The sequence below is a fragment of the Thunnus albacares genome, chromosome 4 (assembly GCF_914725855.1).
Source record: "Thunnus albacares chromosome 4, fThuAlb1.1, whole genome shotgun sequence".
NCBI lineage: Eukaryota > Metazoa > Chordata > Actinopteri > Scombriformes > Scombridae > Thunnus > Thunnus albacares.
In genome coordinates, this window is record NC_058109.1 from 23,518,508 (window position 1) to 23,531,393 (window position 12,886).

General features: G+C 44.8%; 1 protein-coding gene across 4 annotated transcripts in view; it reads left to right on the forward strand.

Moving 5' to 3' along the window:
* Positions 1 to 12,886, forward strand: part of foxp4 (forkhead box P4) — a 90,183-nt gene that overhangs the window by 57,396 nt on the left and 19,901 nt on the right. For 2 of the 4 annotated variants that reach the window (XM_044349855.1, XM_044349852.1), the window contains exons 4-6: positions 6,406 to 6,528; positions 8,716 to 8,847; positions 12,442 to 12,580. In XM_044349855.1, the coding sequence (XP_044205790.1) occupies positions 6,406 to 6,528; positions 8,716 to 8,847; positions 12,442 to 12,580 (394 nt within the window). The remainder of the gene's footprint in view (positions 1 to 6,405; positions 6,529 to 8,715; positions 8,848 to 12,441; positions 12,581 to 12,886) is intronic. The other 2 variants (XM_044349854.1, XM_044349853.1) reach the window with 2 other exon arrangements.

Consider the following 12,886-nt stretch of genomic DNA (forward strand, 5'->3'; position numbering starts at 1 on the left):
GGGTCCTGACAGTTTGTGAAGGGTGTATGGGAAGAGGTTGAGCAGCCAGTGGAATGGGTTTGGCTCTGGGCAGAGGGGTGGACAAACGGAGGGAAGGATGGAGAGGAGGGTTTGGGTCTGGTCACTGAAGTGTGAAACTCTTATTTTGTGATTTGAAACATGAGTGAAATCAGTAATGAAATATGGTCGATAACGGCCTCTCTCACTTCCCAATGAAGTGCCCTCAGTGTGTGTGTGTCTGCGTGTGTGTTGCTGGAAATGTGTTGTCATTTTTATTCTGAAGCACTGGGGCGTTAGATAGAGGGAGGCGGCGGACAGGGGGAGAAGAAGGGAGGAGAAGGGGGAGGAGGGGGAGGATTTTCCACTTGAACTTGCTGGTCTTTCACTGTCCTCTCTGAAGTTTCTCTCTTTTTTTTTTCATTTTGTCTGGCCCCTGTCAGGGAGAGCTGTGTGTTATGCGCGTCCACATGCGTACTGTATGTGTATGAGTGTGTGTTTATGTGTGCATGGTCAGTAGAGACCCCAACTCACGGTTCTCAGCAGCCCGTGGTCCCTCCGTGGGCTCCACTTTCCTCACTCCTCTATCATTCCATCTATTCACCCATTCTTGCATGCATGTTTCCACACAACCAGTCAACCGTCCTCCAACCTTCATCTCAGCCCCTTTGTGCTCAGCTTGGCCCTTATCTCCAATTCAGTTTGCTCCTAGAAACCTGCCAAAAGACAAACTTTTACACCTGACCGTGTTGAATAAAGCCAGATGTATCATATTTGATATGAATATGTGAAAACTACCTTATCGCTTATATTATACGCCTGCCAGCTTTGAGCAACTTCGCAAACAATGTAATAAAGTCACCAGAAGCAATATTATTTATAGGATTAAATACACTTAAGCCTTAATCCAAATAAAAAAAACAACTGTGTATTAGTTATTTTATCAGATAATATTATAGGAATTTGGTTTGTGAATTTCTCTCACACAGAAATGGCATTGCAAAAAAGGGAAAGAATAAATCCAATTCAGCTGTAATAGAAATATCATATCATCTGTCATACACTGTCCTGTGAAAACCGTGGATCTCAAAAATGTAAACCCATAAAGAAACATTTAATCCTTTAGTTTATCTGAAAAATTTGAATCACAAAATTTGGCAATACAGAATTATTGTTAGCTATATTGGCATGCAACACATACTGTAGTTGCTTGAAGGCAATAAGTGATAGACAGAGACATACACACAAAGTTTCAATGAACTTCTTCTTTCACATGCACCTATTTTTGGTGCATACCAACACATATTGTTCATAGATATAGACATTACTCATATTACTCAGGAAAAAGTCACCTCCCTGACTAAAACTTCAGGGAATGGGGGGGAATTTGACGTCTGAGGCGGTAAGATGCTCAGAATATCCCTAGCCCCACCTGGCTTCGCTCATCAGTTCCCCCTAGAGTAATGTGGCCCCTGGCCCTGCGGCAGATTAGCTGGAGGAGGGGTACTCACCACACACAATGGAGCCCTTTTACCTCCAGTGGAGGCCTGGCCCTGAGCTCCAAACAACGCTCTCAGCACAGTAGGCACTCCTTCAATTTCTCTTTTTCACTCAAATGCTTTTCTCCTTCATTCCTCTGTCTCTCGCTGTTGCCCTCTTGCTCTCTCCCCGCCACCACCACCCCCACCTCCATTATGCCCTCCTCTCATTTCTTGGCATGATGAGCATAGACAGGCTGTTTACCTGGAGGGATTGAAAGAGGGAAGGAGCGATAGTGATGATAGCTGGCGAATAAACAAATCCTGAACCAGCAAGAAGCAGGAGAGTTCACCACACACCGTTAAAGCCTTTACACACTAAGAAGCAGCACAGTGAGGATTGTATTTCAATGGGAGGCTCTCAATTACCCCCCTGCCTGCTGGCAGCTACAGCCGCAAAGGAAAGCCATGCAGTTTCTACGTTTTAACCATGCCAAACTTTTGCCACTGTCCAATTAGAGGAGAGATCAGTGGTCTGTGGCAATAGTAACACCCTTGAAGGATCTAAGTCTTTGCAATAAGCTGTAATATTCTTGATACTTTTTAATAAAGATGCCAACAAAACCATTATGGCAAGATATTATATGGAATGAACAAAAGATTCAAAGGTTCAAAGGTTTGTAAGCACATCTAGGTGTGTGTGTGTGCATGTGTGTAAGACAAGAAGAAAGACAGAGAGGCAGGCGTCCTGTCCAGGGTGAGGTGGTAATGCTCAGTGACAAGGATAAACAGCGCTGGGGTTTGCTCCTACCAGGAGAGGGGGGTGAGGAGGAGGAGGAAGAGGAGGAGGGGAGGAGGTCTGTGTCAGCCTCTCTCTTCCTCCTGCTTTCTCCTTGTCATTTTTTCAATTATCCCTCTCTCCCGTGTGTCCCCATAGACCCAGAGGCAGGGCCCGCATCATTTAGACTGAGAGCCTGTTTAGATTCTGATTATAGCCTCCTTTCTTCTCACCACTCACTGACATCACACACACATACACACACACACACATATACACACTTACACACTTACATGTACTGGTCGCACATTTTGGAGCCAGCATGGAGTGAATAACTCAGTAGCAGTACATTTATCAGCTTGTGAAGCTCAAGGGAGTGTTGAGATCTGTGTGTTTCTCTGATTTTTTTTTTTTTTTTTAATTTGCATTAAAAATTACCACCAAACAGGAGAGGACAAAACATTCTTTAGAGCATCTTTATTTATTTTAAATGTGATCATTTGGCATGTACCAGCATATATTAAAAAAGCATCTGATGTGATGGTTGAGGATGGTGTACTTTTATAATAAGAGACCTCAATTACAAGGAAGGTGAAGGTGTGAAATACAAAGTTCATTCCTAAATTAGAGATGATGCAGTCATTTAAACCAGCCTGTCTCTATAGAAACACGGTGCCGAGCTGCACCGGGCTTATTCCCTCGGCTACACGCTGGTTTAATATCAGATAGCCCTCCTTCCTCGCTTCCTGAGGTTTCATCTGAAATGGAAAGTGGGGCTTTCCTCCTCGTTAGAATGAAAAGTCATCAAGGGAGGAGAGGAGAGAGGGATGGAGCCTCATTGAGATGCAAGTTACATCCCCCCTCTTTCTCTCTCTTTACTCCTCTGGGACCCCATGCCTTTCTCCTCCTTCTCCTTCCCATCTTTCTGGCGCTCCCTCGCTCCCTCTCTTCCTTTGTTAATCAGTTAAACTCCCTCTTCAAACAACCCCTCTAATTACTCCTCCACTCTCTGTAAACGACAGGGCTGTCTCTCGCTTCTCCTCTCCTCCCTCCATCCCTTCCTCCCCCAGCTCCCTCACTCCATGGCAGGGTTTGACCTCTGTCAGCCACCGACCCCACAGCAGTGTATGTGTGTGTGTGTGTGTGTGTGTGTGTGCGTGCACGTATGACTGATTCTTGAATCTTAATGATTGGAGCAACATCTTAGATTTTGAAATGTTACTATTATTAGTGGTTCAACTTTCACACTTTAAAACCTACTGTACTGTATAGCATTGCATGATTGTTCACCCACATTCATGTTTGTGTTTTGCTGTTGCAACCATCGCCTCAAGCCGTAGGCCACACTTTCTCCATCCAAAAACCTGCTGGACAGGGTTCCTTTCTCTCTCTGTGAGACTCTTCACACATTTCTTTTTTTTAACCGTGATTTCCTTCCTTCTTCTCTCATTTCCTTCCATCCTTCTTTCCTTTCTTCTACTGTGTGGATGGTATCCTTCCTTCTCCCCTCTCTCCGCTCGCCCCTCCGCTCACTCCCCCAGCCTCACCTCTCTCACACTAATCTACCACGCATCTCTCTCTTTTAAATTAACATGCAACATGAAAAAAAAGGGACGACAGCGGAAAAAATTAAATGCATTTAATAAATGCCTGACTTCAAATCGCCCGGCTTTTCAGACTCTCCCTATTCACAGTCCAATGAAAGGGGAGAAATCATTCACCGGGAGAGACAAAGCCGAATGAAAATATAATTCCGCATTGTGAGGCGCTTTTGTCCTGGCCCGTCAAATCGCTAATGGCGAGGCTTTTGTTTTGTGGCGGGCGCTCTCAGGCTGGCGGTGTCGTATGGCGGTGGCAACGCATGCCCCATAATCACCACGCTTTGTGATATTAGATTATAGGGGCAATTAATGGCGTCAAACCTTAACTACTCAGCATTCAGTCTGCCACACACACGCATTCAGCCTTAAACACATGCGTGCAGGCACGTTCACGCACGCACACTTCCATGTATATTCACATGCACACACACATACAGTACAGTATATCAGCACTTACACACACACACGTGCATTTAGTTCTGGCGTCAGCCAACACACAGAAAGGTGCTATAACTCCAATAATTATTACAGCCGTGACTTGAAAATGTCAATGGTGGTGTGTATAAAATAGAATGTATGAGTTGTCAGGGAGGAAGAATGGGATGCACAAGAGCAATTAATTACAGCTTTTCATTTGGCAGCTTAGACTGACAAGGCCCGGCGGCGGGGGCAAGCTGGCATGACGCCAAGCGCACCCATCACCACCCCCACCTTACTCACAACCCTTTCCACCTCCCTCCCATCCCCTCTGCCTGTTCCTTTACCAAGTGCCACAACATCACCCTTCCCCTATCTCACCCCACTCTGACTGTCTTTTCTTCTTCTTCTCCTCCCTCTCCCTCAGCTAAAACACACACTCATGTGCTACAGCTCATTCATCTACATCCCCTAACGCACTCCTCTTCTACTTCCTAGCCCACATCTGCCCTGCGCTCTCAAACCTCCTCCTTTCCACCCCTTCACTGTTATGTGTGGCTGGGAGTGCGTTTAGTTAGGGAAGTCTGGATTGATAAAGACATAGACAGAGTCTGGGACCAATGACAGACACATAGAGAGGAAAAGAGACAGAAGGATGGAGGGAAGGATAGAGGGAGGGAGGGAGAGAGGGAGGGAGGGGGAGAGAGAGGCCAGGTGGGAAAGAGGGTGTTAGTATTTATGGCCGAGCTTGTTTACAAAGTCAAATCAGCTCTTTAGAGATTTAATTTACCAGTGACAGCTCGTCCCCTCTCTTGCTCTCTACCGCGCAATTCCCTCTCCCATCACCCTCCCTACCTGCCATCCCCTCAGGTGGTGAGTAGATAGACTGCTCTGAAGAGAGCTACACACACGCTGGCACTTTTGCACACCCACACACACAAGCCCACACACAGACGCACGCAGTCTGACCATGGGAAAGATTGATATTTCACCACCGAGTGAATATAGATAAATGGCCAATTTTAGAGGCGGTAACTCACTATTTCTCTGTAAATCAGCCACCACTTCTTAACAGACAGGATTATTTGTGTTGAAAAAGCAGTATAGTTTATTAATGTGTGGCAGTGAAGGAAGAGCTAGTCATCCATCAGCCTGTAAACAGAGAGAAAATATCAGCTCTCGGATTCAATCTCACTCCCCGTCTCTCTGTAAATATCTCTCAGTGCCTCAACTGCTCTGTGTCTTTATCCCTTTCATTGTTGTCTCAAATCTTAATTTAGTTAATAAATACAAAAGAACTCCGTCAGCAGACTTTGTGTGGTTTTTCATATATTGTGTCTGCTTTTATGTGCGCACATTGTGTCTCAGTTTCTGTTTTTTTGTGGTTAGTTTGTCTTCAGCTTTACAGTGTTTGTAATCAGATTAGCATATCTGCCCATCATTGTGTACAATGCATGTGCATTGAGTGCTTGCACAACACATCTGTAAGAATTACCACGTTCCTCTCTTAGTCCTCTCACTCCCTCTCTCTCTTTCTCTCTATCTCTGCCTTTGCCTGCCTACGGTCCTATCTGATGAGATAGACATCTCATCAGATAGCCACTTTGTTGTTCCTTTCTTCTTAGCTAGGCTTGACTGTGTGGAAAAAAAATCGGAGGCTGTCCTAATCATGTGTTTATGGAAGTAGATAAGATTTTATGTTTTATAGGGCGATTGCATATCTGTCCATGTATCTCTGCCTGTTGTCACATAAATTGCCTTTTTTTTTTTGACAACACCAGGAAAGTGTCAACAATACGTATGTATCAGTATCATGGTGTATCTGACTATTTATCTTTGTCTGATGTTGCCAGCTTTTCTCAGCGCTGACTGACAACAGAGAATGAAAGACAACACACCTCTCTAACTTTACCTGTCCATACCAGCATACTGCACAACCTCCATTGAGATTGTTTGTTTTGAGTTGAGCATTCAGTTGCAGGCACAGTCATGCTTAAAGGTCGCTGTGCTGGCTGGGCTTTTTCACACAAAGCTTAACCCATTGATTGAGTTGTCCTACTTTTGCAAGCTAGTATATAAGTGCTTTTTTTAAAAAAAAAAATTAAATGTATGTGTGTCCCTGTGCTTTCTCCAGGTGCCAGTGTCCATGGCTATGATGAGTCCACAGATGATCACTCCTCAGCAGATGCAACAGATCCTGTCTCCCCCTCAGCTCCAGGCCCTACTGCAGCAACAGCAGGCTCTTATGCTACAGCAGGTGAAACACACACACATTCACACACACTCACACTCACAGTTGGACTCAGTCCCAGGCCGGCATGTTTGGATGTGTCTGTTTTAGTAGGCGCTGACACACACTGGGCATGATTGTATCTTATTCAATGCTCGGTGATCTTTGAAGATAAACACACATCCACATATCCACTTACACACAGATTGTCATTTCGAATACCTCCTCTTTAGCATTGTTGCTGGGAGAATGTGCATGCTCCCACCTGCAGGCACACACCTGCACACCTAATGATACACACACGCATACACACACACACACACACACACGCATTTGTAATCTTTTTAGCATCAGCCAGTGAATCATAGTGATTCAGGAGTGTGCGTTGATGCCCGGCAGGTGATAGAGGGGTTGCTATGTCGACATAAACCAATAAACACACCTCATCTGCAACAGATCTGTCAAATACTCAGCCACACCAACCTGCGACCTCCTACCTACACACACGAAACACACATGGAGCCTTGTAAAGGATGTGAAGTGGACTACTAACAACGTGGAGATAGAGAAGTAATTGCGGCATAGGGGATGTCTAGAAAACACATTCATACACACATATGCAAGGCTAGAGCAGACAGTAGATTTAATAAGGAGCGGTAGCTTTAGGCGAGTATAAATTGCAGTGGGAAGATCTGACAACATGTATCATAATGGAAATGTGAAATGTGCTGGCTTCCTGGAAACAGACATGCAGACGGTTAAGAACCTCTTCACCAGCTCTTTTTTTTCTCTAACTAGGAAAAAGGAGACGGAGGGGAGAGGGGGTTGATAATGCACACTCACACACACGCACACACACACACACACACACACACACACACGCATTACACTCCCACTATTAAAACCACTGAGTTTAACATTGCTCACCCACTTAATTAACCACAGTATGGACTTGCTCTTAGTGTATATCTGCAAATCAGGCACTTTTACACACACACACACACACACACACACACACACACACACACAGACGCAGAATAATCAACCAACATATCACTCACTGGAGCATTAAATTTCATATCCCCATGGCAATACAGCATTGTGTAAGAGTGTGTAAGTAAGGTTTACGGCCTACTGCTGCACAGCATTTGTGTGTTTGGACGGGCACACATTTGTGGATTTGCATGTGAGTGTGTGTGCGTGTGAGTGTATGTGTTTTAACCTTTAAGGTTCCTCTAACCTTTTCTTATGCTACAGCTGCTCTGCCTTTCTTTCTTGGTGTGTTCACTAAAGTCAAGGTCATGGTAATAGGCTGGAGAGGTGAGTGCCTCACTTACACATACTCTTAATGCACAAAGCCACTGAATCAAATCATTAAAAAGACCTTAATTATCACTTAATTATTCCCTCAACTCACCACTCTCCAGCCAAGTGTGTATGTACGCGTGTGCACGTGTGTGCTTGCATATGCATTTGTCTGTGTGATGAGGAGGCGATCAGGGCTAGTGACGCGGAAAAGAGAGATTAACTCCGCCTAAGGAGCGATAAAAGAGAGGGAAGACAGATGGAAAAGAAAGAGAAGCAAAGAAGGAATTAGTCTTGCATTTAAAATAAATTAAGGATAAGAAGGAACATAATAATACAAAAGCACAGTAAATTATGCAAAATTGAAGCTATGGCTGGGATAAGATTGAAACTGGAAATGTAAAACGGCATTGTACAGAAATGGTGGGACCATTATATTACACAGGGTGTGTGGTAAGGATGGGTAGTGGTGTGTAGTCGGCTCACTGTAGGGTCAGACGGATGAGAGACCGAAGCAACTGCTGCGCTGTGAAGTCATTCTCTGCTGAAAAGCCTCTTTGAACATTTGATGCACCATGAAACAAAGACAAACTGCAGACGGACACATGTACAAGCCATTCTCAAGAGGATAACCCCCCTCCTCGCATACACACACACACACACAGATACACACACTGTGGTCAGTGTGAGTTTTCCTGTTCGCCTTGCTCTCCTCTTAGCAAGATTATAATCTTAATGGAGCTTCCTGAGTAAATTAATGATTAGCAACTCAAACAAACAGACAAGCTGTGGCCAGTCAAAGGAAGGTTGATACAAAGTGTGTTGTGACTCACTCGCCTCGTATTTCTCCCCCTTTCCACCCACCTCCTCCCCCTCCCTGTGCCTTCCCATTTCTGTGTCTGCCTCTAGTTACAGGAGTACTACAAGAAGCAGCAGGAGCAGTTGCATCTCCAGCTTCTGACTCAGCAGCAGCAGCAGCAGCAGCAGCAGCAACAGCAGCAGCAGCAGCAGCAGCAGGCTGGGAAGCAAGCAGCAAAAGAGGTGAACTTAACCAAGTACACACTCACTCAGCTCAAGCACACTCTGAAGTACACAAGTACTCTTAAACGCAGTAAAAGTGGTTGACATGGGAGCCTGCAGAAGGAAAAAAAATCACATCAAGGGTCTAATGTAAAGAATGAAGGATACGTACAGTATGTTAGCTCTCTTTTCCTTTCTCCCTTTCTCTGCTCTCATCCTCCTTTTCTCTGTAGTTTACTGTTGTGTGTACAAGCTTTTCTCAAAACAAGGATTAGTGAATATGGACTGTCATTTTTTCTTCCAGCCTTGCATGTCGAGGCAGTGAGGGAGTGCTGTGCTAAGCCATTCGCTTCCCTGCCAAAGCATTCATTTGCATGCCTTCAGCTGTAAGCCCGAGGTGAAATCTCTCTGTAGGAGGGGTCTGCCACTCTTTTAATTGTCAATTAACCCCGCCAGCACTAGGAGCCTCCCTTGCTCCCGCTTTCTCTCTCACACACACACACACACAAATATGAACCCACGCACACACTGTACCAGGTTTTAACCACAGCTGCGGTACAGTAGGATAACAGAGGATCAACTAGGATCACATCGTGGCACAACAAAGAGGATCTCAATCGATCAGACAAGATTACTGTCACAACCTGTGTGCGCGAGAGGGTGTGTGTGTGTGTGTGTGTGTGTGGTAGCCTGTTTCTGTGTGTGTTGTATGAAAGAGACATTTTTACATGAATGCTCATTCACCAAATGACTGCTCATTCACCAAAAATCAGACACACAGAGGACCATGCAGGAGACAAACTTGAAGAGAAGGGCCTCATGAGACTTTCTGATAAACGCATGAGGAGACACATCCTAGATTTCTCCTCCTCTTCCCCCCTTCTTCTCCCACTGGGCAGAACCAACCCCCCCCCCCCCCTCCCAACAAAGTCCTCGCCGACAGCGGTCAACCAAGTCGACCGTGACCAAAGCAAACCAGTTGTGGTCGTCTCGCATGTTGAGAGGGTGTCTGAACGGCTCTCCCTTTCTTCCTTCTCTCTGCCGCTGTCCCAGTTTTTAGGTTTGTTGTCCTGTAACAACTAGACAAGTGCAAACACTGGTCACACAGCTATACATACATGCAGAGAGGGAGAGGGTTGATGTGCGACGGTTCAATGCACAAACACATATACTTGGGGGAATATGCCTCCCTACAGAGCTACATACAGCTGATATGACTAAGGCCATTTTCAGCAGTCAGTGTTTTACAGTCGCTGCGAGCCATCACAACTGAAAACACCTTTTTAGTCATTTCTCTCATCTCGTCTGGTCAAGCAGCTGCTGTCAGACACTGAGACAAACAGAGGGTGTTTTCCATTGTAAGGCTGGCATGTAAGCCTACAACTCATACTGTTCAGAGTAGTGATAAGCAGATCAGGTAGCATACATATGGAAGAAGATTTGAACCAAGTCTAGTCTTTTGAGTGGCTTCTTTTCTGAAGAAGCCACTCAGAAAACACGAGGACAGAGAAGGCAGCAGTAGAAGGAGGGAGGATAAAACTGAAAATTGCTGCTTTGCCTTTTGGAGTGGTTGTGCTCGAGTGGCTGTGACTTTTTGCCCTTTTCCCTCTTTTCTGCAATTCCTCTTCACTATCTTGTGCGTGGAAGTGATGCATCGAGAGAGAGAGAGAGAGAGTATGTATGTGTGTGTAGAGTCAGTGTTTGCGTGTGTCGCCGGAGCATTTGGGACTGGTCAGGAGTCAGCTTAATGAAGTGACTCTGACCGTCACAAGAGCTGCGTGTATGTGTGTGTCTGTCTGCGAGTGGCCATCTACAGTACGTGTGTGTTTGTGTGTGCGTGTGCGTATGTGCTTCTGTGTGACTGGCAGGCTCAGACAGTGTGTGATGTGCTCATAAATCACATTGACAGCCTGTTACTGCGCTAGCTTTGGCCACTCAGCCACAGCTAATGTAAACAGAACACAGACACACACACACACATACATACACGTTCACACACACACAATGTGTTTTAAAGAACCATAGACATATCTCAGGAGGGAATGAGCGACAGAGGGGGGAGAGGAAGAAATGAAATGGACGGACACGTAGGAAAAAAGGAGGGGCTGGAGGGCTGGACAGAGGGAGACAGTTCAGGCAGGACACTCTGATTATGATAAACCATTTATTGCAACAAATGACAATTTGGCCACGTGACTCTGTTCAAAGAACTGCACTATGTAAGCATAGTGCAGTTCTATGCTTATCACAAAGCTTAAAGGATGTTTGTTTCTCCGTTAAACATTAATTACAATACTCTACAAGTCTACTTAACCAACATAGAATAACAACTAAAATTAGGACACTGTTTTAAGCCATTTTAAATCAGATCACAAATATTAAGTACAAATATTAAAAAGTTTTCAATTATCTTGAAAACCGAATTTCCCATTGCATGAAAAAAAAAATTAAGCCTTTCCCCGTCTTCATCCTTCTCTGGTTTTCTTTTGTGAAGAATAGTTGTGCTTACTCCTCTACACCTCCCCCACACTGCCACCACACTCCTTCTCCCCAGGCACCAGTCTGAAAGGAAGTGACCTATCTGCCCTTCCTGTGAGTTCCTCTCTGTTCAAAGAGTTCCCGGCTGCCACTCTCTCTCACACACACATGCACACACAATGAGCAGTTCCTGAAGTTGTATTTATTTATTTTTCCTCTCCACAAGTTATCTGTGAGAGATAAAGTCCAACTCTCTCGGGGGTTAGTTGAGGGGAGGGGGGACTTCAAACAGTGCAGCACAGGCCAGGTCTACCCTAGACTTGGAGAGCAGGAAAGGGGACATTTATCACCGTAACACACACCAATATTATCGCCACGCGCCATGTAGTCTCTCCCACTCTCCCTTCTTCTGTTCATCCTCAGGGTCCTAACCGATTGGCCTCAGGCTCTTCTTCCTTTTAGTACGGGACTAATTTTCTCCATTCTGGCCTCGTAGCTCTCGCTTTGTTTTTCAGCAGCAGACAATTAACCTTTACATCATCCTTTAATTCATTTCTTAGTTGACTGTATACTTGGGTTTGTTCACATTGAATGAAGTAATGGTTTGAGTATACCAATTGACATCATAATAAAAACAGGGAAGAGCTTTTTTCAAAGTAAAATTTTGAAAACCACTTAATCAGAGGCAAATTCTTACGAAATTTTGAATTTTAGCTTAAAATGTCAATTAAAAAAAGAATATAAATAAATATTTTTTAGGTGCAAGCAGATTTCTACAGGACTGTACGGGTTCAGTGTACTTTCATTGTGTGAAAAAAAAAATCAGACCATATTTTATTCAAACTTCTGCCATTCTGTCCTAATTTTGGTCACAAATTGCCAAAACAAAGCTCTCACAATCTGAACAAGAACCAGTGGGTCCTATATTGAATATAAAAGATTTTGGTGGTAATGAATTACTTCCAGAAGGGATAGAAATCATTTTCAATTGTATTCTTCAAATTGAGTCGAGATAAGATAAAACAAAATGAGATGGACCTTATCCCTGAGGGGCAGTTGGTTATCACTGCAGCAAAGAAGTAATACCCAACTTACTAACTTTTTCTACCCACTGTCTCTCCGTCTCCTTGCATACAGCAGCTAGGCAGTAAGCAGTTGGCCTTCCAGCAGCAGCTGATCCAGATGCAGCAGCTTCAGCAGCAGCACATCCTCAACCTCCAGAGACAAGGCCTGGTCCCACTGCAGCCAACCGCCGCCATGCAGTCTCTGCAGCAAGGTACGTGCACACACATACACGCACTATCATATACACAACCCTCAGCGTACAGCACTCAGTCACACACATGCACACATGGTCATAACTGCGTGTGCGCACACACAGGCATGTGCCCAATGCCGCATGTGAAGCCTGTTAAGTTAATCAGCCTATAAAACATAAAAGGAAACCTGATTGGTGGGTTTGTGGAAGGTACTCATTTGGATAATAGGTAAAATATGCCACTAAGCCCCCTGCTTGGAGGTGTGTGCATGTGCCTGTGTGAGTGTATGTGTGCGTGTGTGTACTTGAGATTAGCCAGACACA